At 37.9% G+C, this 25,545-nt stretch overlaps 3 protein-coding genes across 22 annotated transcripts in view; 1 reads left to right on the top strand and 2 right to left on the bottom strand.

Annotated features, from left to right (window-relative positions):
• Positions 1-1,399: 1,399 nt before the first annotated feature.
• LOC108052707 (elongation factor G, mitochondrial) lies at positions 1,400-4,069 on the bottom strand. The gene is made up of 4 exons (XM_017135174.1): positions 3,914-4,069; positions 2,145-3,819; positions 1,729-2,074; positions 1,400-1,671 (listed from the first exon to the last, which is right to left on the bottom strand). Exons 1-4 carry the CDS (start codon positions 3,983-3,985, stop codon positions 1,527-1,529), a joined length of 2,238 nt encoding a protein of 745 aa, XP_016990663.1. The 5' UTR covers positions 3,986-4,069; the 3' UTR covers positions 1,400-1,526.
• A 492-nt stretch (positions 4,070-4,561) lies between these two features.
• The window catches only part of LOC108052705 (sodium bicarbonate cotransporter 3), a 29,719-nt gene continuing 8,735 nt past the window's right edge, over positions 4,562-25,545 (bottom strand). The window contains exons 1-12 of one of the 20 annotated variants that reach the window (XM_017135155.2): positions 23,264-23,566; positions 20,309-20,412; positions 18,465-18,674; positions 16,590-17,060; positions 14,880-15,047; positions 13,961-14,255; positions 12,436-13,381; positions 11,851-12,353; positions 10,312-10,624; positions 8,659-8,901; positions 7,152-7,402; positions 4,940-6,301 (exon numbers count right to left, since the gene is read on the bottom strand). In XM_017135155.2, the coding sequence (XP_016990644.2) occupies positions 6,073-6,301; positions 7,152-7,402; positions 8,659-8,901; positions 10,312-10,624; positions 11,851-12,353; positions 12,436-13,381; positions 13,961-14,255; positions 14,880-15,047; positions 16,590-17,060; positions 18,465-18,674; positions 20,309-20,412; positions 23,264-23,292 (3,762 nt within the window). In that variant the 5' untranslated portion in view covers positions 23,293-23,566 and the 3' untranslated portion in view covers positions 4,940-6,072. Of the gene's footprint in view, positions 4,856-4,937; positions 6,302-7,151; positions 7,403-7,793; positions 8,902-10,311; positions 10,625-11,850; positions 12,354-12,435; positions 13,382-13,960; positions 14,256-14,879; positions 15,048-15,753; positions 15,871-16,286; positions 16,419-16,589; positions 17,061-18,464; positions 18,675-20,308; positions 20,413-23,263; positions 23,567-25,545 lie in introns of those variants that run through there. The other 19 variants (XM_017135158.2, XM_017135153.2, XM_017135154.2 and 16 more) reach the window with 19 other exon arrangements.
• Positions 9,006-10,279, top strand: LOC108052708. Its single transcript, XM_017135175.2, has 2 exons — positions 9,006-9,322; positions 9,378-10,279. The coding sequence occupies exons 1-2, from the start codon at positions 9,062-9,064 to the stop codon at positions 9,918-9,920; spliced, it is 804 nt and encodes a 267-aa protein (XP_016990664.2). The 5' UTR covers positions 9,006-9,061; the 3' UTR covers positions 9,921-10,279.

Raw genomic sequence — 25,545 nt, 5'->3', positions numbered from 1 at the left:
AAACATTTGTGTAAACACTGACACCACTACAAGTAGGTGTCCAGAGACTGGAAATACCTAACTGGAAAACCCGAATTCTTCCCTTGTAACTAGCCACTGCGCTCAACGGAGCTCCCAAAACTTGTCTACAATAGTCGGCGTTCGCAACGCCGGCACATATCTGGGATTCTTTACTGAAATCCATCAAAAATAAGTTGTTGCAGTGCTCAATACCAAGATTGCTTAGAGTGGCTGTGTGTAGTATTTTGAGCCCACCTTCAGTTTTTGCCCAACCGGTGACCTCAAATGATGGAATAGTTTGTCTCCCTAGTTGATGGATGGGAAGGCAGATCGGTCTGATGTAGTCTACGGAAAATGGTTTTAGTTGAGAAATCATGGTTTACTATTCTAGTTAATTACCTGAAAACTGAACTTCTTGCGCCAATCGAAGCAGAGATATGTCATTATTAGAAGAATCAAATTTGAATTGTGGATGAAATATCTTTCTGTCGACATCAATTTCTTGGGTATTCAGGCTATCTTCGAAGCCATTTTCGCCTAGGCGTACCTTTCCGCAGTTAAAAGATGATTCTCCAAATAACTGCCAAGTGCAACGCGCTGCTGACAGGACAAAGCCTGCAAAAAATAATGACATTTTAAATAATATACATATAATAATTTAAAACTAAACTACTTACGAGAGGTAATAAGCGAGCCGCTACAGATTTTATTCTGCCCACAGAGCACAAGAACATTCCATGGATTCGAATATATGCGTGTATCAGCACATAATGCCACTCCCCGGCTAATACTCGGAAACTCCTTTGTTGTTCCACAATTCTCGTCAAGCAAGAAGGCCCCTCCTTCGTTAGCCCCAAGCAGTAGGCAGGCTAATACCGTAATTCCCGATGCGATGATATTCATGTTACTGCAATGACTAAATTGATAGCCTTTAGGGCGCTGGACTTTATAAAATGGTTGTTACGCCAAAAAAAGTGGCGATATGGAAGTGTCATTGTTTTATTTTATTTGCATATTTTTCAAGACAAGATTATTTAGGAGATTAAATAGGTCAAATTTATAAAATTCCGTATCAGCAAATCCGTAATTCCACAATTCTTTCGGCGGATTTACCGCCTCTTCTGAGAAATTTGTAGATATACTCAGCAGATTTAAGCTAATTAGCCACCGATTAAACAAGTGTAAAAAATAAAATGAAAAAAAAAAAGACCCAAGCCACTGGTTGCAATTTCTTGAGAGCTTTTCTTTAACACCACAAAAATGCCCGAAAAACTCCTAAGATATAACAAATTTTTTGAAAACTTTTTCCAAAAAGGCATTCTTGGTCCATTAATAAACAAAACTTTTTTTTGGTTACAATTTTTTTTGTCTTCTTTTATCATACGAAAAACTGTACAAGTTTAATTTATCACAGTAAAAACTGAAGATGGTTTTATAAAATAACATTTAGCTAAGCAAAAATAAAAATGATACAATAACATGTCGATTTGTTAGAGATGGTTTAGAGAGCTAGGAGCCAATATTAATTAGTTTTTCTTTTTCTTCTTGTCGGGCTGAGCCAATCCCTGTGAGTCCTGGTACTGGCGAACAATCTGATCCTGGACATCAGGAAGGCATGGCGAGTACCTCGAGTACTCCATGGTGAATTCACCCTTGCCCTGGGTGCTTGATCTGAAGGTATAAAAATTTTAAGTACACTTGACAGTTTCCATTGGTTATTGAACTTGCCTCAGCTCTCCCGCATATCCGAACATGTCGTTAAGGGGAACCTCGGCATACACAGTGAACCAGCCCTCGGTTCCCTCAGTTCCGGTGATAATACCATGCCGTTTGCTTAGGTGTCCCATTACAGCACCCTGGAATTCCTCGGGCGCGGTAACCTCAACCAGCATAATGGGCTCTAGGATCTGCCAACTGCCGCTCTGAAAAACCTCTTTGATGGCACCATGGGCAGCCAGCATAAAGGCCAGCTCACTAGAGTCCACGATGTGATGACCACCATCTATCAGGCGGAATCGAATGCCGGATAACTTGTGGCCGGAGAGCATACCCTTCTCCGCCATTTCTCTGTAACCTATGCGTACATTAAGTTATTATTTAAAACATGAGTTACAATTATGTGAATAAATAATAATTTGAGTTACCCTTTTCGACTCCAGGAATAAACTGTTTTGGCACATTAGTGCCCACTGTTTCGTCCACAAACTCCAGCAAGGTATTTTGATTGGGCGGCAGTGGTTCCATGACTCCTATAATCCTGGCATATTGACCTGATCCTCCTGATTGTTTCTTGTGCAGGTAATCGAATTCGCAGGGGCCAACCAAGGTTTCCCTAAATGCTACTTTTGGCTTTCCCAGCGTCACTGGGCAGCCATATTCCCTCTCCATCCTCTGGGCGTAGATCTCCAAATGCAATTCACCCATTCCCGAAACCAGTGTTTCCTTTACATCATTGTCAAAAAAGAAGTGGAATGTAGGATCTTCTTTGGTGAATCTGGCAATGGCCTTTGAGAAATTATCTCTATCCTTGGTGTTATTAGGCTTTATAGCCATTGAAACAACGGGCTCGGGTACAAAGATGGACTCCATGGCCAGATTGTTCTTGGGATTGGTGGTAAATGTGTCTCCAGAGGCGCAATCAACTCCGAACAAAGCGAATATATCACCGGCATAGACCTCGTTGACATCCTCCATTTGACTTGAATGCAGTCTTACCAAGCGAGCGATTCTTACTTTCTTATTGGTGCGGGCGTTGAAGATGTTGTCCCCTTTCCGAAGAACTCCTTGGTAGCATCTGAGGTAGGTTAGTTGACCAAAGCGTCCAGCCTCCAATTTGAAAGCCAAACCCACGAAAGAATCCTTGCCATCGCGAGCAGGATTTAAAACAATTTTCTCTGGCTCCTGTCCTTCTTTCTCTATGAAGCCCAAGTTCTCCACTTCCCCGGGGTTGGGTAGGTATTCAATTACTGCATCTAGCAGGGGCTGGACACCCTTGTTTTTTAGTGCTGTCCCCACCAAAACAGGTGTGAAGGTTCTATTTATGCAAGTTCTTCTCAGGGCAGCCTTCAAATCATCTTCTGTAAAGGGCTTTTCTTCCAGAAAAATCTCTCCAAAGGTGTCGTCTGCATTCGATAAGTGTTCGATGAGTTCCTGCCTTCTTTCCTGGCTTTCCACTCGCATATCCTGTGGGATCTCGTCTAGCCTCAGATCCATTCCATGTTCGCCCTCGAAATATATGGCTCTTTCCCTCACCAAATCCACAATGCCTTTGCAATTGCTCTCTACACCAATGGGCAGTTGAATGAAAGCAGCATTATGGTTCATTTTGGACCTCATTTGGGATAGAACCCTATAAGGATTCGAGCCCAGGCGATCCAGTTTGTTGATGAAGGCCAGACAAGGAACATTATACCGCTTCATCTGTCGGTTGACCGTCAACGTTTGACTCTGAACTCCGCCCACGGCACACAAGACCAGAACGGCACCATCCAAAACTCGAAGAGCACGCTCCACCTCCACGGTGAAGTCCACATGTCCCGGGGTATCAATAATATTGATATTGGTTTCCTTCCACAGGGTATAAGTAGCTGCCGATTGGATGGTGATTCCACGCTGTCTCTCCAGTTCCATGCTATCCATGGTGGCCCCCACATTATCCTTTCCCCTAACTTCATGCATTTCCGCAATCCTTCCGGTGTAGAAGAGAATTCTCTCCGTCAATGTTGTCTTTCCACTGTCTATATGCGCCGAGATTCCTATGTTCCGGATCTTTTCGATGGGTTTGTGTTCCGAAAACTTGGCATGCGAACTGTAGCCGGCCTGTAAAGTTATGGTTTATCAATAAAGTAAATTCCTTACAACAATTACATAACGAGCCCATGATTTTTTGTATATTTCTGCATTCTTAACTCACCCTGCCCAAAGCGTCCAATGCCCGCAGGCGCATAGGGTTGTTCCCCGTCAGCAAACGACAAATTAACGACATCCTGGCTAGGTTTTAATTAATAATTATCGTTTTAAATAAAAAAACACGCGCTCTCTCGTGGAAACCCAACCAACCCAGTGTGACCGTGGCAGGACCGCTTAATTATACCATTCGTGCAAAACAAATACCGAACAAAATAGTTACCAAATATACCACAGAGAACCAATTAAAAATAATTATTTTTAAAAACTGTTTAAAAAAACTAGCTTTAAAAAAAATAAATGAAAGTAAATATATATTTTTTATTCAAATTAAAAAAATCATTAATATATAAAAAAACTTGTTATGGGATTTGAATCATTATGTGTATAAACACACTAATATTTATTTTACAAATATTAATTTTTTAATTTTTATTTTAATATAAAATATAATAGTTTGTAAAACGCTGTTAAAGTTTTAATATAAGTTTTAAACTGAACGCTTACGGACTTATTTAATAGTTTTAATCGCCAAAATGTACTCCATGTTAAATAAAGTTCGAAAATATTTTCTGGATCTTTCTCTGAGTAAAAAGATTTATGACACTCACCCATAATGCAATTAATATAAATATACCTTTCCCATTCAAAATAATTTATTTTATACATTTATTTCAACAAATATATTTAGTGTGGATTGTATAAGATTGGTTTACGAGTTGTCGCTTGATATGTTGCCAGACAATTAATTTGTGCCAAATCGCACTTTGGGATACATATACGCAAAAAGGGACGGTAGGTGGTATTTGACCGATTATAGACACACATAATTGTTATACAGGTACACAGATATACGCTAAAACAGAGTTAAATCATTGACTCAAACGGATGTTTCTGTTGGTGTAAGATATCCACGCCACAATTGCTTCGACGTATTAAATTTTGGGTTCTGCAATAATGAAATTTGATATTAATTACCGTGAACCAGGGGTGTAAGTACAAAGAACAACCTAGACTAGCTCATCTATTTTACGAATACATTTAAGATCAAAGAATTTATGTTATAGAAGATACACATACAGACATCAAACACGATGCTAATGGAGCTTTGATGGATTGATTGTTGGAAACAGAGTTTGAAGATGATCAAAAATATTATAACCATTTCTATCATAACTTAAATATACAAACATTTTTTTTAAATTTTAATGGAGATTTCAGTGGGTTTATTGAGTTCTTATAGGAATAACATTATCTGTTCACTGGGCTTTTAAGCTTATAGCTATTTATTTGTGAGAATTCCACAAACTCTGGTTCGCAATATTGATGAATTTAATGGAAGACAGGCAGAACTCGATCAGGTGCTATGTATGAATGTTCAGAGATATAGATTTTGGGAGCAGTAGGTGCCACACTCACAACTATGCACAAAATACACTGAAAACGAACGATGCAGACCAAAAATAACGAAATGAAAGATACATTGTTGTTTTTCGCAGTTTGCTTGTGGCTAATTAATGGTTCGCCACTTTTATTCAATATTTATAGTTGTCTATGTTTTTTTTTATTATATATGTTTGGGGTGTGTCGGGTAGGATGCTTGTTTCTTTGTGTAGAACTTAGTGTAAGGCATAAAATATAATACAATTGTTTACAGCTTTGTCTTGGCTAGGCTAAATGATACGCTTCTTATACAACCCACCCCCAAGATATAACCTCCAGATCACAGTTCGATAAAAAAGCCCCATTATAACCCACAATTCGCTTTAGCTAACCAAGTCAAAGTGGACAGTATGAAAATTGGGTAAACATCGGCCCACCGATGTTTTTTTTCTGTTCTTCGCCTCCTTATTGGAATTGACTTTATAAAATTCGTTTCAAAAGTGTATATTTGGAATGTATTTTTTGTCTACGGAATATCGTATTTTTTATCATATAAGTAATACTTGTATAACTTGTACCTGAGCCCCAAATGAAAGTTTTTTCTTACTACTGGCGCAGCTAAAAATCTGTACCTAAAAATCGTCCCTTGGGATAACTACTGCGATATATAGTAAATAGAGATTATGATACGGCTGTGAATGAACAACTAGAAATACATGGATGTGTGTTTGGGGAGTCTTTTTGTGCTTTGTTCGCTTTAAATCGATATAGTTTTCGGGATCTTTAGACGGGTGTTATGTTGGCCGGACTGATCTGGCAATTGGGCAGGGACGATCCCTCGATTTTGGCAGCCTTGCAGTTGCTGATTTGCTGAGGTTGCTGTTGCAGATGCTGTTGCTGCTGCTGCTGAACTCCCGTGGGATTCCCCGGACTGTTTGTCCCAGCTTCACTGTACTCATCAACCTCGTGCATCGGCGAGAGGCGTGGCGAGAGGGCGGCACTCGGGGAGGAACTGCAGAGAGGGGGAGGCATATGGGGAATGCGAAGACGAGCATGAATGATTAAGTAGTCGATACACTCAAAAGAATCCAATTCGAATTCGCCCATTTTTGTATATAATTTGAAAAAAATATTATTAAGTTTACTTATATCAAAGGCAATACTACTCCTTTCATTTATCTTGATAGTATACGTGTACATCAATATTTTTCACAATTCTTTAATTGTTTGAAGTTTAAAATATAAGTTTAATAAATTAATTATAGAAATTTAAGAATAAGAGAAAGAAAAGTGTGTTTTAATTTTTGTTGAAAGTGATTAAGTTTATTAATTTTATATCGAATTTAAGAAAATTTGTTATTTTATTCCATTAAATTGTACAGGCCCTAATTTAAAAAATATTTTTACAAGATTGACTTCATTGATCCACAAAATCGAACGACTAATTTATAATTATTTATAATGATCCCAAATCAAAATCTTATACAACTTGTAATACGTCTTTAAGGAAAAACCTAATAATGCATGTGTGGTTTGTGTAATTGAAGTTTCCCGCTATACCGTAAAATCCAAGGTGTAGCATAAATTTAGATGTTTAATTCAAAACAAAATGTATAGCGAAAAGAAAACCCTGTTAATAAGACTTATTTATATAAGGCACTATATTTTTATTAATTTTTTTTACTTTAATTTTAAGGGCGAATTCTATATCAGTGGTTAAGCGTAGAAAATGAGAGATAAATCGTTTATATACAATAGAGCGAGATAAAGTTCTAGCAGCTCATGAGATGATTAAGTGTGATCTGATCTGATGATCTGATTCAGGACTGGACCCCGAGGGACATTCCATTTGGAACACTTACTGGTTGCCATTGATCTGACGAACTTTGACGGTGACCGGGATGATCAGTTGCTCCGAGATCCCGTTGCCATCCTTGTTGATCTGCTGCCAGACCGTGGTGCGATTAACAGCCTCTGGGGGAATGTTCACTGTGGGTCCATTGTTGCCGGCCTTGTTTCCCGATAGGGGAATGTGAATGGTGGTGGGACCCGCCTTATCGGCATTATAGTTCGGCCCGGAACCAGTCACCGGATGATGCTGATGGTGATTATCCTTCAATATAAAATTGGCATATTTTGCATAGTTTTTGGGAGCAAAAAACATCTCTCGGGAAGGTAGCAAAGAATGAGTAGAAAAAAGGTATAGCATATCTGGTCTAAACTTGCATAGGTGAAAGGAGAAGAGAAATAGATATCGCCAAATAAAATGGTGATTGTTTAAATTGGTGAACTTGTGTCAAATCCAATTAGGTGAAGTGTGTTCAATTTTTAATTTATGCCGAATTGTTGTTTTATTTCCATTTGTTTAGTTTATTTTTGTGTTGCAATTTTGAATTTTGCCCATGAAATTTGTACATCAATTTTCGCTACAATTACATGTGCGTGTATGTCTCTGGTTAGTTACTGGAACTCTAGACCCGATGACTATAAAATAACATAACAGGTTCCATTTAATACATTTAGGTACTTGTTGTACAGTGTAAACGCTCGACTAATTATGACTTAAGCTAGAATTTCATTTACATTTATAAATATCATATTTGTATATATAGGGTAAGAGTAGTTTTAGAGTAGGTTCGGATAGATAACACATTTTTGCACTACGAAAAATTAAATTTTATATTTTTTGTAGGTTTGGCATATACAGGTGTTTTAAAAGCGTTTTTTAAGCATATAATCAAAAGAAGGTTTAAACAAGTTTATCAAAAAATTATCGTATAAAAACAAAATGCAAAATTGCTGCATGCCATGTTATAAAACTAAAATGGGGTAGGGGGAAAACATTTACAAAATACTGTTAAAGACATGATAAAAACGTATATAACAGAGAAGTATGCATTTACATGGATATAGATAACTTTAGTAGTTGAATAAGACGTATCAAGACCGACAAAATGCAAATTATTCAAAAATTCTATCAATAATTGAGTTTATCGATATCGGAACCATCGAAGCGACTATCGCTAATCGTTGGTTTTGTGCGGTGGACTGGGCAGCACTGCAAACGCAAATGAAATGGGCAGCACTGGTCCGTGGGGTTTTGTTGCGTTTTTGTTGTTATTTTGTTTTGGCGTGGGCGTGGTAGTGTGCGTGTGCGTGTGTGAGGGTGTTCAATGCTTTCTACTTTTTAAGCAGACTGCTCTGTGCCTCGAACTCCTTCTCATTTGCATTTGAGGTGGTGCAGCTGATGAGGCCAGGACCAGGACCAACGGCCTCCCCAGCGAGGCCACCATCGAGGCCCGGCGGCTTGGTCACCACCCTGCCCCGACTACCCCTTCCCCAGGGGAAAATTCGCGCCAATAAGCCCACCTCAGCGTCCAGTTTATGCAGATCATCTGCCGCCGCCCGCTTCGTCATCTCTGGCATAATGTCGTCCAGTATCTTCAGCTCTCGACGGGTGAATACCAGATCCAGGGCCTTTCGTATGCCGATCATAACCACCAGCATCAGGGGAAACAGGATGGAGGTGTTCGAGAAGGACTTGATCAGCCAAAGAATAATGAGACAGGCCAGCTGAATGATGGTGAACAGGTGGACGCGCTTAATGGGAACCTGTAATATAAAACAACAATTAAAACAAGTACTAAAAATATTGCACATAGAAAAACCTAATGTCAAGAAAATAGTTTTCTAAAGATTGCCCTCGTTTTCTTTATCTTAAATCTCTAAATATGTATATATACAAAGAATACTGAAATTGTATATTTTATTTATGACTAATACTTTTTTGCTTTGCTTGGTTACCAAATTTAATAAGAAATTACCAGTCTCCTCATCCGCCGGATGTGATAAAATGCGTTACTCAGCTGAAATCTTGAACTTAATGGTTTTTAATGTAGCCACCCTTGGAAATACTTCACAGTCTAGTGTTTGCACTGCTGGATTAAAGTTCTTTATTGAGGATAAAATGCGATTCAATTTAATCTTTTTATGCGGGTTAGCCCTGTACGGGACCACTGTCGCCAGTTTAACCGTGAGTTAATAGTTTCCAATGTGAAGTGCACGACGTATATATATTATTGTTCAAGGATGAGCCAATTTCTGAGTGCACTGTTCCCTTGGACCAAATAAACAAGATTCTGGAGAATCGGCTTAGCTCATTTGGTGAAACCTTGCACGAGAGATTGATGAGCTTGGAAAATCGACTGACCCAATCGGAATGCTCAAAGAAATGTTCAGTTCGAAATGGAGGCTCCCCGTCGTTTGATTATGGGTCTCGAGTAAGAAATATAGTCGATAACTTTTTGGAGATATTCGATGCAAGGATCGAAGAGAGAGAGAGTATTACGACATGTGAAACAGGAAGTAGATTCGAGAAGTCAAAAGAGATTGAAAAAAATACTGATAAAAGTAACACGATCGTAAATCGATTGGAGGATATCAAAAAAGACCTAGCTAAAATAAAAGAAATAAGGGAGAAGGCTAAGAGAACGGGTTCTTATGATGAAACTGAAAGTACTACCACTGAAAGTTCTATTAAAGACCCTTTGAAAGCTAAACTAAGTACTACTGAAACTTCTACTGATGCTCCTTCTACAGAGAGTTCTACTGATTATTTTACTGAGATCTGATTGAAACGAAACGGAATCAACTGATAATACCATAGAAAAAAAATTATGTGGATTATAACGATAATTGAAGGGATATGAAAGTTTTTGAAAAATTCCTGTCTAAATTAACATGAAAATTGGCCTAGGATTTCATGTTAAAGTTGTCATAAAACGACAACTCACCAAAAATATACAATTTAATATTCCGTAATAATTGTAATGAAAATCAAATTTTTAAGAAGATTTTATTTTCATTTAAATAAAACGCCTCTCCAAAAATAAGAAGACCTACAATTGTATTAAAGCTGTTTAGAAAGTAATTCTAGAGAAATGTAAATTTTATAACTATTTACAATAAATTCCATATTTTTTAAAAAGTACCTTAGGTTGCTTTTTAAAAGTTTAAACTCACCTGGCGCAGGAACATATAGTCCGGCTGGTACTTGGCTGGCATGAACATAATCAGTATGCGATCGAAGAACTGCAGGCCCTTGAGCGAGGCCACGCCCATATAAAGAAAGACGCCGAACAGGACCGGCATGGGTATGTGACCGAGCAGCGGGGTCAGCAGCACAGAGCCGCCGATGGTCAGGAAGATCAGGATGTGGGTCACCCGCTGCTCGCGCACTCCCAGGAACTGTGGCTTCTCGCCAGGGGCCGAGCACTCCGATTCTAGTTTCAGCGAGTTCACATGGTTGATGCTCAGCACGGTGGCAGCCACGAACCTGGGGATAGATATAAATATATACTATTAAATTGAATATTTGTAAAAGTAAAGCCAGGGAACATTGGGTGATTTTTCCCAGTAAGAATAGTAAAACGATTTCCTATGCGAACTTAAAAATAAAAAAAAATTAATAATAAAATGAACAAGAAAGGAAAGCTAACTTCGGGCGGAGCCGAAGTTGATATACCCTTGCATTATATTCTCCAAAATTATTTATATGATGCATTCTTAATACTCATAAAAAATCCCAACTTCCTAACTTTAAAAACACCAAAGTTATGTCATTTCCCATCGTTCAGTTATATGGCAGCTATAGGATATAGTCGGCCGATCCTTATGAAATTTGGCAGGTCGGATTGATTGGCCAAAAATAAAACCCATAGATAATCCCAACTTCCTAACTTTACAAACACCAAAGTTATGGCATTTCCGATCAATCAGTTATATGGCAGCTATAGGATATAGTCGTCCGATCCTTATGAAATTTTGTAAGTTAGACTGATTAGCCAAAAATAAAACCCATAGAACTTCCTAACTTGCTAACTTGAAAAACACCAAAGTTATGGCATTTCCGATCGTTCAGTTATATGGCAGCTATATGATATAGTAGCCCGATCCGGCTCGTTCCGACTTATATACTACCTGCAATAGAAAGACAACTTTTGGGAAAGTTTCAAGCGGATAGCTTTAAAACTGAGGGACTAGTTTGCGTAGAAACGGACGGACGGACAGACGGACAGACGGACAGACGGACAGACGGACGGACAGACGGACAGACGGACATGGCTTGATCGACTCTCCTGGTGATGCTGATCAAGAATATATATACTTTATAGGGTCGGAAATGTCTCCTTCACTGCGTTGCAAACTTTTGACTGAAATTATAATACCCTCTGCAAGGGTATAAAAATATAAAAATTAAAAACATACAAATTTGGAAATAAAAAAAAATGTGAAAGTAACAAGGAGATTCAGAAAAATCGGAAAAATAGAATAAGAAATCCACAAATTTAAAAACGCGGTAAAATTTGCAACATTTCCATTATACAAATTAATACAAAACTTTGCATTTCTCAATTTGTCCTTTTATTTCGTTATTTTTATTACTCTTATTTTGTTCATTCTTTTTTTTTCGTTTTTATCTAATTTAAATAAAAATTCGGGATTTAATAGAGGTACCGAAGTGATATCCTTAGATATTATAAGAATTGGCTAGAAACTCACCAAGGCAGACCCATTAAGCTGCAAATGGCAATCAGAATGGAGAGGATGAACAGATCCAGATGGTAGCCACAGCCCTTCTTCAGTTTGTTCTCCTTGCGATTCACGATGACAGCGGTGATCTGTTGATCCATGAAGATCAGAATAGTGCCAAGCAGGGCGGGGAATACGGCAATGATTGGCGACCACCAGGGGTTCTTCTCGGAGAACGGCGGGATGAGCCAGCCTCTGGTACTCAGCGTGGGCTTTAGCTCGTTGGGCACCTCCAGTTTCTGGGTGGGAACTCCAAGGGAATAATCGAAGAAACTCATTGCAAAAATCGCGATCAACACCGAAAAGTCGCTGATGTACTGGCGAACGATCGAGGGGAAGAAAAGGGCGTTCTTGAAATCCTTCAGCACGGTGGATATGATGAAGGTGCCGGTGCAGAGTACCACCGACATCAGGAAAACATTCTCGGTGGGCGGTTTGCCGCAATCTTTGCCAACCAAAGTGCCATTGTAAGACTAGAAAATAACGATTCAATTATTAAATTCAACAACGACTATATGTATAAATTTAAATATATAATTTAACCTATGTTCCTACCTCACAATAATTCCAGTTGTATTTGGCATAATCGATCACACTGGCATTGCTCCCAAGTGGCGGTGTACAGATACAGTCGTATATCCCCTGATTTACCGGGAAGTTCTTTCCGATGACCATCACATTCTCAATGGCCTTGTAGATAAAGATGAACGCGATCAGGGTGGCGAAGTTCTCCTCGGTGAAGCGGGTGATGTAGCAGACCAGGGCACTGGCATCAATCGCGGTCAGGACGATACAAATGCCGGCGACCCACATGCCGATCCAGAACCGGAACGTCATATACTCCCAGCCCATCTTCAAACAGAACTCGTAGATAATTGACTCGAAGACCAGGACTGGACCGGTGGACCCGAGAATTGTCAGCGGCTGACCCGAAAAGAAGCCATAGCCCATGCCACAAACGAACCCGGACACCAGAGACTCCATGGCAGCCATGTGTTTGCCGGTGGCCTCCGACAGCAGACCGCCGAATGTGATGATTGGGGAGAGGCAGGCGAAGTAGAGGAAGATCCAGGAGGCGACACACTGCATGGACAGGGCGTCCTTGTAGTCGCTAATGTACCAGGGAGCCTTCCTCTTAATGTCGTTGATCAGGCCTCCAAAGAGTCGGCCCGTCCTGGACAGCCCGTTCTCCTCCCTCAGACGCGCCTCCTCCTCCTCCTCGTCCACCTCCTCCTTGGGCAACTCGGGCGGACGCTTGCGCACCTCCTGCGAGGGAATGGCCGCCGGTGGCTCAATCCGAATGGTGGGATCCCACTCGCCGGGCGGCAGAACGGTGACCGCATCCAGGAACTCGTCCACCCCGGACAGCAAGTGATCCCGCTTACGGGCTCGGTAGGCCACCTCGTGGAAGATCTCGTCGGACATCAGGGTGGCCATCGCCCGGCCGATCTCGTGGAAGTTGCTCTGACTGCCAGGCGGACCGAGCAGGATAAATACAAATCTGTAAGTAATATCAGTTATTAGTATAGTATACACAATTTATATTAAATTTATTTTTGAAAAACCTTAGAACATTACTACTTACTTTCCTGTTTATATTTTATTAAATTTCATTAAAGAGTTACTTCTAATTCGTCAACTTTTAAAATAAAAGACCTTTGTTATGAGCAATAAACTGATTAAAATACAGCCCTCCTATTTGGTGAATAATTTAATTTTAGACTTATCTGCAGAAACAATTTTCTAGAAATTCATTCAAACATACTCGTACTTGTGAGTAATACAATTTTTTTTGTGGCTAAAAATTAAGTTTATATTTAGCCAATTTTAAAACGAAACCTTTTTCGATTAACGAAAGAACGATCTGGATGACTATACAAAATATAAAACTATGTGATATGATTAACTGATAAGCTGATCCAGATTAATTTTAAAATTATCTGAATATTTTATTTATTAAATTCAGAAAATGAAAATGATCACATAAATCATCATTTAATTAGTCTCAAATATCCTTAGAAAAGTGTGTTATTTTCAAGGGGTCAATCAAAAGGGTGCTCGAGAGATGGGCTAGACCTACCTCGTGGGCACGGGCACCTCGGTGAGATCGCCCAGGACGACCGCCTGGCTGAGGCGGACGAAGCAGGACAGGGTTCGCTCCAGGAAGTCCACCTCGCCGACCAGGATGTTGCTGGCCTCCGCTCCCGGCGGGATCTTGCGCATGAAGTGGGTGTTGCCCTTGTGCTGCTGCTCACTCAACTCGGTGGCACTTCCTGGCCTGGCCATCGATTGGTTGCTGGGACTCTTGACCATGTCCTCTGTGATCGACGGCAGGTTTTGTGCGGGCCGCGAGTGTTTAGAATTAGATTTTTTCTCTGCATTAGTCGCGGATTTTCATTTACGGGTTCACGGGGTGCAGGTTTTTGGTGTTGTGATTATATATATATATATTTTTATATATTTTACGTGCGTTGGTAGGTATTACAAGAATAATAATAACAACAACAACATGTAGGTAAACACGTTACAACGGAACAACATAAAAACATACGAAAAAAGAAGTGCAAAAGAGATATATTGGATTAAAATCGGATTCATCTAAGTGTGCTGGAATAGATTTTAATTAGTTTCAAATACAGATAATGAAGCATGCGAAAGATATTGGAAATTGGTAAGTTCAGAAATTGTGTTATGTGATAAGCGTGCAGATGTGTGTGGATTGTTGATTTCTTTTTTTCTAGTTTTTCTCTACAAAACCATTTCCTGCTTTTCCAATTCAACTCGATACAACCTTCATGCAAATTTCGCCACCTTTTTATATCCTTTGTTTAACCAATTTGTAATTTACAATACTGCGAACTACCAAAATGTATTTTTTTCAGGACCATTTAAACAATTAACAGACACGCAAAATCAAACGGTAAACGGTAAACGATAACGAAGACGGTCAAATCTTGAGTTGGTTTTTAATAATGGTTTCTTTAACTTGGTTTCTTTACCGAGCGTTCTGTTGCTGGGTTTTCCACTGGGCACCGTTAGAAAACGCCCCATTCCGCCGGCAGCGGTGCTTAGATTTGGATTTCCATTAGATCCGGGCGGTCCCGGTTCGCTGGCCGTTAGGGAAATTGGCGTTGTGGCCCCCAATAGGTTGCCAGAGTGCTCTTCAACTGGAAAATGTTTTGGGGTTTTTGGTTTTTTAGGTGATTATTATGTCGAGGATATTCTGTATTCCTAAGTATCTCGAGCTGGTTTCGTTTATTTATCACTACAGCAGCAGATTTGATTATTGGATATCTTTTACGTAAAGGTTAAATATTCCTAAGGATCCTTACAGAATGGGCTTAGTTTCTTCAATCTCTATTAATATTTCCCATTATGTGTGATTTTTGAGAGTTCAACCAAGTGTTAATAAATAGTAAATGTAAATAGAAATCATAATCAAGTAGGGTTTCAAAAGTCGAATAAAGTTTAAGGTTTCAGAATATAGAAGAATTCATGTGGTTTACAGGGCTTTATATGGCTGATAGAGAAAAAGAATGGGACTTATAATCGATTGGGTATTAAAGAAGTGAAGAGGAGTTCGAGAGAAAACTAAGTAGTAGTTCAAATTATTGAACTTTATTTTCTATAAATTGTATTGCTTAAAAATATAATTTAACTCATTAAATCGTGTAAATAGACAGCACAATAAGTTGGGGATATCATGATAGAAAGGGGCTAACGAGCTCTTGAAGGTTATAATTTATAGTGATTAGATTAATAAGTTCAAGGAGTAGAGTAAATAGAAGAGTCGCAAGAGATAATCATCGAAATACACAGCGTGCTCTTGATAGGTACAGCTAAGTACAGTGAAAACCATTGATGGGCTATTACTTGGCATTGATTGTCGTCCTTGTTTTTGAACCTGATTATGGGCTTGATGTTGGGGCGATGCCCCGGCATGGAACCAGGTGGTGACCCCGATGGCCCCCAGGTGCGTTGAAGTGTCAGCTTTTCGGGTGAAGGAATAACGCGAGTTTATTTCTTGATTCTTTAGCGGCTACCCCAATTTTACTAGCTTATGAAAGTGAGTGATTTATGAATGATGAATCACGAAGGGTATTCTCATTTACGAAAGTGTCAATAAGGTTGGGTTTTTTTTCTGAGTACTTTGAACATTTAAAGTTCAGAAAGTATGTCTCGTTTTTAGGATTTTATTGGCTTGGGTTTTGAAAAATTTACAGAACTAGATTTTCTCTAAGGGACCCCCTTTATTCCAACTTTAATTAGCTTTTGGTTTTAATTGGCTAGTTTCTGGGTGCTTTTTGTTAGGTGCAAGGCAACTGAAAAATGTTTACGACTTTGGCTTTCGGCTTTACAGAGTTTGCTTAAAAGAGAGGGGGGATTTGGTAGTTCTAAGGCTATACCTGTGGGAACAGCGAGATAACAACCACGCTGATCCTTACTCGACACATAGAGGGGTGTCTGGTAATTTCCAGTCAGATCCAGGCCAGCCGCTGAGCCATGCAGTGAGTGCAGTGGAGTGCTCTTGCCCAGGTCTGAGTCATTAGTATTAGTTCGGATCGAATGAGAGTTTTAGACACTTGAGTGTATGATCCTAAATGAACTGAGCCGGGTGACAGCATCAAACTCGCAGTTGGAATCACACCATACGAACGAGATGAGCTTGGAATAACTTAGGGATGTAAGGATGATAGCCCCATACTCACTTTTCGATGAAGAATGATTACGCATATCGGCCAGGGATCGAATAATTGGAAGTCGCGACTTTTTGGCAATCTCGTGTTGATGACGATGGCGTCGCAGGAGGGCATCCTTGACCTTATCCTTGACCCCCGGTGGCAAGGTTCCCGCGCTGACCATGTGATCGCAGACCAGATCGGCCATCACCTCCAGATTGTGGGCCTCCATGTCCAGCATTACACTGCCATTGACCAGCAGCCGGCGCAGCTCGAAAAGGGAGTGAAGGGAGAGGGTGGCCACGTGGGGCTTCGACCACCGATTGCCACCCTCCTCCACATCCTCCTCGAATTTGATCCATCGCGCCGTCTCCTTCCACTCGATCTCGTCGCCCTCCTTCACCAGCATTCCCATTTCGGAAAACAGGGGATGGGATACATGCGTGCCATCGTCCACATCTTCGCCGAGTATGAATTGAACTCGCTGAGCCGGGGGAGTCACTATAATTTGAACAATACAGTATGAAATACATGTGGTCTTCAAATAGGAAATATATTTATCAGGCGTTTAAAAAAATATAAACAAAAAAAATTTTCAAATACCTATAATTCCAAAAAAAAAATTAACCATACTAATAAATTTAAAATTAAAATAAACTTTTAAAGCAAAGAAAACAACCTCTACAAAGCATATTTAATTAAAATAATCAATTCAAGTGGTCCTATTACAAAGAAATTTCTCCCCAATTTGTGTAAGTCCTTTTTCTACTGTGCAAACTTTCATTAGCCTAATCAACATTTATGACTTGGCCGGAACATCTTCCTGCCATTGCCACCCCGTTCATAACAATCATCTGTATCCTTGGACTCTGGTGGATGCGTGCTAAAGTTAATTGGCGTAATAATTTGGTCCAGATCTGTGCTGGGAATTCGCCACTGACCATTGCCCACCATATGTCCTGTTTAGTCCTATTAAAGTTTGTGTGTGTTTCTTTTTGGTATTGCGTAATGTTTGTTTATACTACTGAGGACGTTTAGAGGATGATTGTTTCTTTTTTTTTTGTAGAAAATAAAGTGAAAATGAAGTTATGTAAACTTTTTTTGGGGTTTATAATGAAAACAAATTATAAAATCCCTAGTTAATTGGGGGTATGTTTGCAAAAAGGGTAATTAGGTTCTAAGATTAATTGTCTTGGGTGGAGAATTAAGATACGATTTATACGATTCAATTACATTTACCTGATTAAATTAAGAATAGGTATTAAGTGTGAATAGGAATACGAAAAGCAGAGTGAAATGCAATAACACTACATTACAGTAAATAAAGTGGATAGGTCGGGTTATGTATGCAAATAAGCTTAGAAGGCGTTGTTGGGATAGGTTGGGCTAGAATACGTATACAAATATATATGGTAAGCAGTAAAACAAGTGGTAGAATTAAGCTAATGAATTTCGATATGTCTTGCTATAATGTCAATGTTAGATTATGATAACATTGTGTGTCGTTAGTGTTTGCAACAATACTCTCTTAAAAATTATAAAGCAAAGTTAAAGTGCGTTCTCTACCTTGCAGATTTCTCTATTTTTGTCACAAGACAATCATATTATCCTAATTCAATGTCATTCTTTGTGCTGTTTCTCCCCATTACAATCAAAACTTCTTGTTGACGGCAAACTGTAAGCCAATCATCTGTCATTTTCATTATCCCTCTAATGAGTGAGATATCTCAGAAGAGGGATGTAATTTGTGCAAATGTCCCCCCCTTTGGGTTCCTGTAATTTACCACAATTCTCGGTCTGGCCGAAACTGATTGGCCACATTTACTGGCATTTCATTTCAAATTGGCTAAGGCTATACATCGCAATTATATGGTGCAGAAGGAAACCCGAGAAACCTGGACGCACCTGGTCGCTCCACTTCCTGTTGCTTCTCGCTGATGTTGTCCTTGCCCGCACCACCGCCCACACTTCCGGATCCGCCGATGGAGCCACCTCCGCCACTAGGCCCCGTGCCTCCCCCTCCGGGGCCACTGTGGTGGTGCTTGCGGCGCCTCTGCGAGTGGCGTCGTCCTCCTGGCACATGGACGCCCACATAAACGGTGTGCGCCCGATGTCCTGCAGGAAAAATGCTGGTAAATGTCACATGGAGACAGATGCTGGGTAAGGGGGTGGGAGAGGTAGGGGTGCCGGGGAAAAGTCCAAATTGAGTGCGACGTTGTTTATTATTTGCAATTGCGTTACATAATTCTATTAGCTTAGAATGCTTTATTTCAGTCTCCGTTTGTTTTCCTTAATGCGTCATTTTCCTGAAATCTCAAGAGCTTCTTCCTGGTCGCTATTTTATACGCCACTCAATTTGATAATTAATAAGTAATTTTTCATTTTTATTAAAATAGCATTTTTAAGTCTTGACTGCTTTGATTTCTTATACTTTTTTAATGTGTTTCTTTAAAGGTTGTTTGTTAAAATGAGTAAAATTAAATTTATTGACGATCTATGAAAAATAATAATAAATGCGAATAAACGTAGGCATTGGTCATATAACACAATCGCGATAGAAAAGGTTTCCGTTTCAGAAATCTATTTATTATTATAATTTTATTATCATAACAACTCTAATAAGAGTTAATTTAGAAATGACCATATTTAAACGATTTAATTTATAAAATTTTGAATACCTCAAATAATATATCTTTGGTTTTAAGTCTCAAATATTTTGAAATGTATTTTGGTCTATACAACGTAAATAATCAGCAGCTAATAGTTCACTTTAAATTGAGTTCATTTTGGTGATAAGGCTCGTGCCTGCCATCAGCCTATATTAATTTTAACACCAATTACGTAAACGTTGTTGAATCATCTACGAACCCAAATCAAACCAAATCTTATAGTCAGGCCCGTTTTAATCAAATTCCCGGCTTTGTTTGTTGTCGTCTTAGTGACTACAAATAAATTTATGTTAATTACTATTTCCCTGAATTTGATGCCCGGTTTTGAGCAATTTCCCAGTTTCAATTTTCAAAGCTCAAAGCCTTTGTTCAAATTGCGCTCAGTCAGTTGACTAATTGTGATATCATCCGCTATGTACTTGCATCAGTAGTTTTTCATAAATTTAAATTAATTATACAGAGCACATCTTCTAGCTGAATTTTTTTCCACTTTTCGCTAAGTCACGCGATTAGGTCTTAAAAGCATTAAATTTGTGGGCGTTGCATTCAGCGACAACAACAAATGGTTGTTAAATGCACTTTACATTTTAAAGTAGATACATCAAAACTTACTTGGAAATGTTATTTTGTATATTAAAAATACATTAATTAAGCATGAAAATGGTATATATTCAATGAAATAAAGCATATGAAGGACCAAAACCGGAAAATATGTAAAATGAGACTTACGTAGTATTTATATGATTTTTTAAATGCACAGATTAACTAAATTGTATGACCCTCATCTTTAATTTACATTTCCAGATAAAGCTAGTTTTTCTGCTCCAAAAATGATTTTTGTATAGAATTTGTAGTCCATCTTAGCATTAGTTTCGTTGCGTGCCTAAAGTTGTCAACTTGCAATTAACACGACGCAAATTTCTTGTTTGTCCATAAACTTGTCACTTGGCTGGTTTTACAAGTCAGCATTAATTTTGGTACACGCGTGGACGCATTATTTTTTTATTCAGGTTTTACTTATCAGTATTCAGTGAGCAATTAAGGAGTACTGTTTTAAGAAAGAAGTGGAGTTCGACTCACCCTCGAAATCGTTCTCTGTAAATTGTTGCGTAAAATCCTCGCCGCCAGTGCGCGGATCCTTTGGCGCCTCATCATCGCCACTTGAGGAGTTCATGGTCCAAGGTCTGAAAAGGGATAAAAAAGTGTAGTTGAAAATATTTGTTCAGGATAATTAAGCAGTGAGCAAGGTCACGGAAAGTCCCACCCAATCTTTTCTCTTATAAAATTGTATAAAATAACCCCTCGTAATGGTGCATCTTGTTACACTTCATTTAAGTTTATCGCTAATTGGGACCTCTGTCTGGTTACCTCACCTTAAACAACCTTAATCCCAGTGCCTCGCCTTCAAAATATAAACGCGGACCTGAGCTGCATTTGCAAATGCGTTGTCAATCGCCTAATTGAAATGCGCTTTTGGTATATAAGCTGAAACACCAACACAAACCTCTCATTTAACTGAGCACTTCGTATGAAAATTGTCATAAATTAAGGCAAATAGTAAATGTTAAAGATAGTGAAGATATTATACTCTATTATTTTAATAAGAAATATGTCGAAACATTGACAATACAAAGTGTTTACACTTTTCGGCAGAAGTTTGAGAAAATTAATATAATCAAAAGCAATTAAAGTTTTATCACTTATCTAATAAATTAAAAGGAATTAAGCCAAATAAATGATTACAAAATAATTTAACTTTACACCACTTTTGAAACATTAATAAATGGCTTAACTTTGTAATTTAGTAGAAACACTTTTAAAGAGTGTAAACAAACCAAAGTGCTGACAAAATGCCAATGATTTCAAATCGAGTGTCATTGTCACAGTTGCATTTAGTTTCATAGTCGATTCACCCCTTCAGAACACTTGTCATATTCATAGAAAAATTGTCATTGAAGTACTCAGAATTTTTAGCTGCACTTCCCAGTTGGTAAATGTTTATGGCTCGACTGCTGATGGGTTTTAATTTCATGCAAATTTTAATTTTAATAAGCCTTAAACAGTAAGTTGATTTCACTATTAATATATTTTCCGTTGCACTCTATTACTGAACACACGTGCTTCAGTTTATTAAGTGCCATATAAATTAATGGCGATATTGCCCAACTTTTATTGCAAATGAATTCATTAGAACTTATTGTTATTATTTGTTTGCATTTGTTTTCTGCTTTGTAATGGAATTGCTTTTTAATTTGTGCGACGTGCCCGATAAGAGGGAGGATATCTTATTCTGATCTAATCTTAGGCGTGGTTATGGTTCTTACGTAATTAATTCATTTTACTTAATTTATAATAAGCCCAGAAATTAGCCAATTACAAATATATTTCGTATGCTAATAAATTATCTTTGTTAATATCAAACAAAATTAAAAAAGGGCTTTAATAAACATGATTTATATATACATTCTTTATGTACAATTCGTATTCGCAAAGACTTTTATTAGACGCAGGTTGTAAATTTTGAAATGCGGTTTCGATAAAATATACGATTTATAGATATTGTTAGTTGAGGTTTTTTTTACGATTGAAAATTACAGGGACATACCTAACAATTTTCAGACGCAGCCCGTTAACAATAATTAAATTTAGAAGCAAACTATTTATAAATTTCCCAGGTTGATATGAATTTGTATGAAATATATTTAAACTATGTATCATCCAGCGAAACAAAGACATTTCTTTGTTGTTTGCACGAACCGGGTAATTTTAGTTATTTCCAAGATCAGACAGTATTATGGTGGAAAAATTTGCATTGCATAAAGGTTTATTTCTATATAGCCTATCATCTCGAGTCGTTGTCGCTGCGCGTTGCCTTATCAGTCAGTGAAGTGTATAATCTATATTGTGCTTGAATATATAGACAAGACAAGACTGACAGTCGGAAAGACGGACACTCCAGGCTGTCTGCCAATTGCCGGTCTAAACTGGGTCTAGCCAGGGTTTACTAAATATAGTACTTCCCTCTACCATCCCGTCTTCATGCATTTTGATTGCTTTATCAGCACCTGAGTCACAACAACAAACATTAATTTGTGGTCCTATATTAACTTAATAACCGATGTTGTATATTGTGTCAACAAGACAACGAACATTACTAGACAATTTGCACTTGGCTTTGTTTAATTAGGCGGTCTTTCGGTGTTAAAGCAAAGAAACGAAGTGAGTTGGCTTTAGTACCCAAAAAATTCGCGCAGTCGAAGGCTTATCTGGTTGATATAGCAGGTTCTGTTGTTTGCTTTTTTAATAAATTTATTGTTGAAGTACTGGCGAAGGCGTATTTTATTTATAGCCTAAGCTTTGAAGATGTGTTTTTTATTAATAACATTTCAATAATATATTTAGTAAAATAACTCGGACTCTTATTTATAATTACACTTATAAACTCTTTCAAACCGCCGGTTTTATTTGGGTATTGTATTGTAGCTTTTCATTAAATCTAATTAATTTAGAAGATTAATTTCTATTATTTTTTAGTGATAGTGATTGCGTATCAGTTTTCGTCTAATACTTTAAGGTCTTTTGTCTTAAAATAACACAGATTGTAAACAACATTTTTATAAAATAAATTTGCACTTTATCAACTCATTTTTGTTTTACAAAATCGATTGGTCGATTGAATAAAAGCTTTATGGTTTACAAAAAAATGAGCTATGGTAAAATAAATGTTTACAAATTTGTGTAAGAAAACTATTACATAAATTCTAGATTATTAAGAAACCATTAAATTTTTGTTATGCTTTTAATTTTTAAAATCCTCTATTTCAAGTGGTTAGAGTATGTAAACTCTCGATCTTGCCTTCCTTTATGCAGCTTGCCCTTGTGCAAGAAAGATAAACCCACAACAATAACAGTTTTCAGAGCTGAATCGAAGCCCGGGTGATAAGCCTATACGTTGAGCTTTGATATGTTTTACGCTGATTTTTTCCAGTGACACTTTCCAGCAATCGTTAATGATGAATCACACTGGCTACTTACAGTTCTATGTACTCATTATTATTGGCCATCACCTTATCGCCGAAAATAGCGATTGAAAAACTGGAGCTTTTTTTTCCTGTTTGTACAATAATTTCACACACGCACCTCGCGATTATCAACCGAAAAACGAATTCTGCGATAGCCGACGAATATTGGGACACAATAAAAAGCGAACGTGTTGTTCCGTTTTATTATTTGATTTTAATCTGTTTGGAATTTGGATTTGAAAGAGTTTTTGCTTCTCGATATTTTAAAACGCAGCCCGACGACTCGACTGCGAGTCCCGGCGATTGCAGACTAACTAACTTTGCCGATCTTTAAACTGAAGCAGCTGCTCTCGCTTAACCCTCTGCTGCCGATTCTGCCGGCGTCGCTGTCGACGAAAAAAAACACTGAGAGAGATAGAGAGGCACTTGTAGAGCAGGTGGAAGAACTTTACAAAATGTGTTTTTAAATGCCAATTTTGCCTACTTAACTTTATCGATGGTTTCGCCATCCTTATCGCCGGGGTTCTGTTATCAAGGGGTTAGAAAAAAAAAATTGTTTACCTAACTGAAAGTGTATTTTAATGGTCCGTTTACAAGATCTGGCGATAGCATTTATATTCACAAATCCGGTTAGAAGCGTTGGCCGTCGAAGTCATATGTTCATATATTAGATCTTGGTGTTTTGGCAAGCGTTTCACAGGTATTCACTCAAATCAACAAGTGTTCTCTCTGCTGTTTGGTAAATTTTTTTGATATTTTTTGTTTTTAGTTCCCAAACTTTTGTTTTGTCAGCTAATGAATATCCACAAACATTTTTTATCAAAACACATTTTTTGTCTCTGCCTGTGTGCGTGAGCTATGGTATGTATGTTTTATGATGTGAATAATTTTTTCTGTTTTGTTTTCGCTTTTCTCGATGACGAAAATAAACAACAACAGAACCACATAATTTTGTAGAGCCCTTGAAAAAAAAGAATGTGGGGCATTGGGTGTCAACAAAACAAAATATTTTATTGTGAGCAAATAGTAGGAAGTAATTCCACTTGATTTTTTTTTGAAAGGCGGTCGGGTTACTTTTTTATATGTATAGCTCGGTTTTTTGTTATTATTTCGGATTTAAAAAGGTAATTTTTTCTTTTAATAAGTACGCATTTGAGAACACAGCTTGTTCATACATTCATACATGTATCTTAAAGCTCTTTCTAGAACTGTTTGAAAATAGGAAGTTATTCATTATTTGTAACCTATTTATTATATAAAAATTCAAATTGATATTATATTTATCAAAATTGTGTTGTAATGAATTGTATAATGTGGTCGGGAATATATACTTTTAGCTTATTGATTAATCTTTCAGTTTTTATCAGAAAATATAATATATTTAAAATGGTCTGATCCAGATACACAGATTTTACAAATACATATATTTTTTTAACAGAACATGAAATAAAATACAAAATATATAACTTGTTTGTTAAGCTCGTGCTTAAGTTTAAGTTTATCAAAACAATGTTTGTATTGCCTTGAAACACACCTCCCTATTAACTCCTCAGAAATTCAGAATTGGGTATTCAAATTTATACAATGACCGATCAAACTAAACTGTTTTGGACAAATCACAAAATCAAAACAAATCCCCAAAAATACTGTGAAAATAACCAAATGATATTAAGACGTCTTGCGTGCCTGTAAAACTAGAAATTATTTTAATTCAATTTGCAGTGACTTGTGTTGTGGATGCGGCGTTGTTGTTGACTTGTTTGTTGGTAGTGGAATGGAAATGTGGTAACAACATCAACTGCGACTGCAAGGCAAATCGTACCGGTTAGAACCGGTAGGAAGCAATCGGTTCAGGTTCAGGTTTCGCTGGCTACCAAGGCAGAATGAGATGGGGGCGATACTGGGATAGAGATGTTTCTGATAAAGGGGATTTTATTAATTATTCTTTTTGCTTAAATTTGATATAATCTTCTGTGATTCAGCCACCTTCGACTGTCAAAATAAGTGCCGCAAAAAACAAAAATAAAATCCCGAATAATTACTTTGTTTTTTGTTTGCCCGATTGTTAAGATTCGAATGCGATTTCTGCCGAATCGAGTTGACTCAAACTGAGTCTGGCCGATTCGATTCGGATTTCATTGTTAATAAATCTATTTTCCAGCCTTAGCCATAATTAATAACAATTAGCAACTTAACTTTGAATGAAACAAGAATCAGGGAAGGTTAATCGAGTTTACGTCGGTTCCATTGACAAGGACAGGAATAACATAAACCAGCTGAAATCAGCTTAGATTC

Source organism: Drosophila rhopaloa, unplaced genomic scaffold (genome assembly GCF_018152115.1).
Source record: "Drosophila rhopaloa isolate 14029-0021.01 unplaced genomic scaffold, ASM1815211v1 contig_2, whole genome shotgun sequence".
NCBI lineage: Eukaryota > Metazoa > Arthropoda > Insecta > Diptera > Drosophilidae > Drosophila > Drosophila rhopaloa.
Note: the sequence above shows the minus strand (reverse complement) of the source record. Positions and strands in the feature narration are given on the sequence as shown.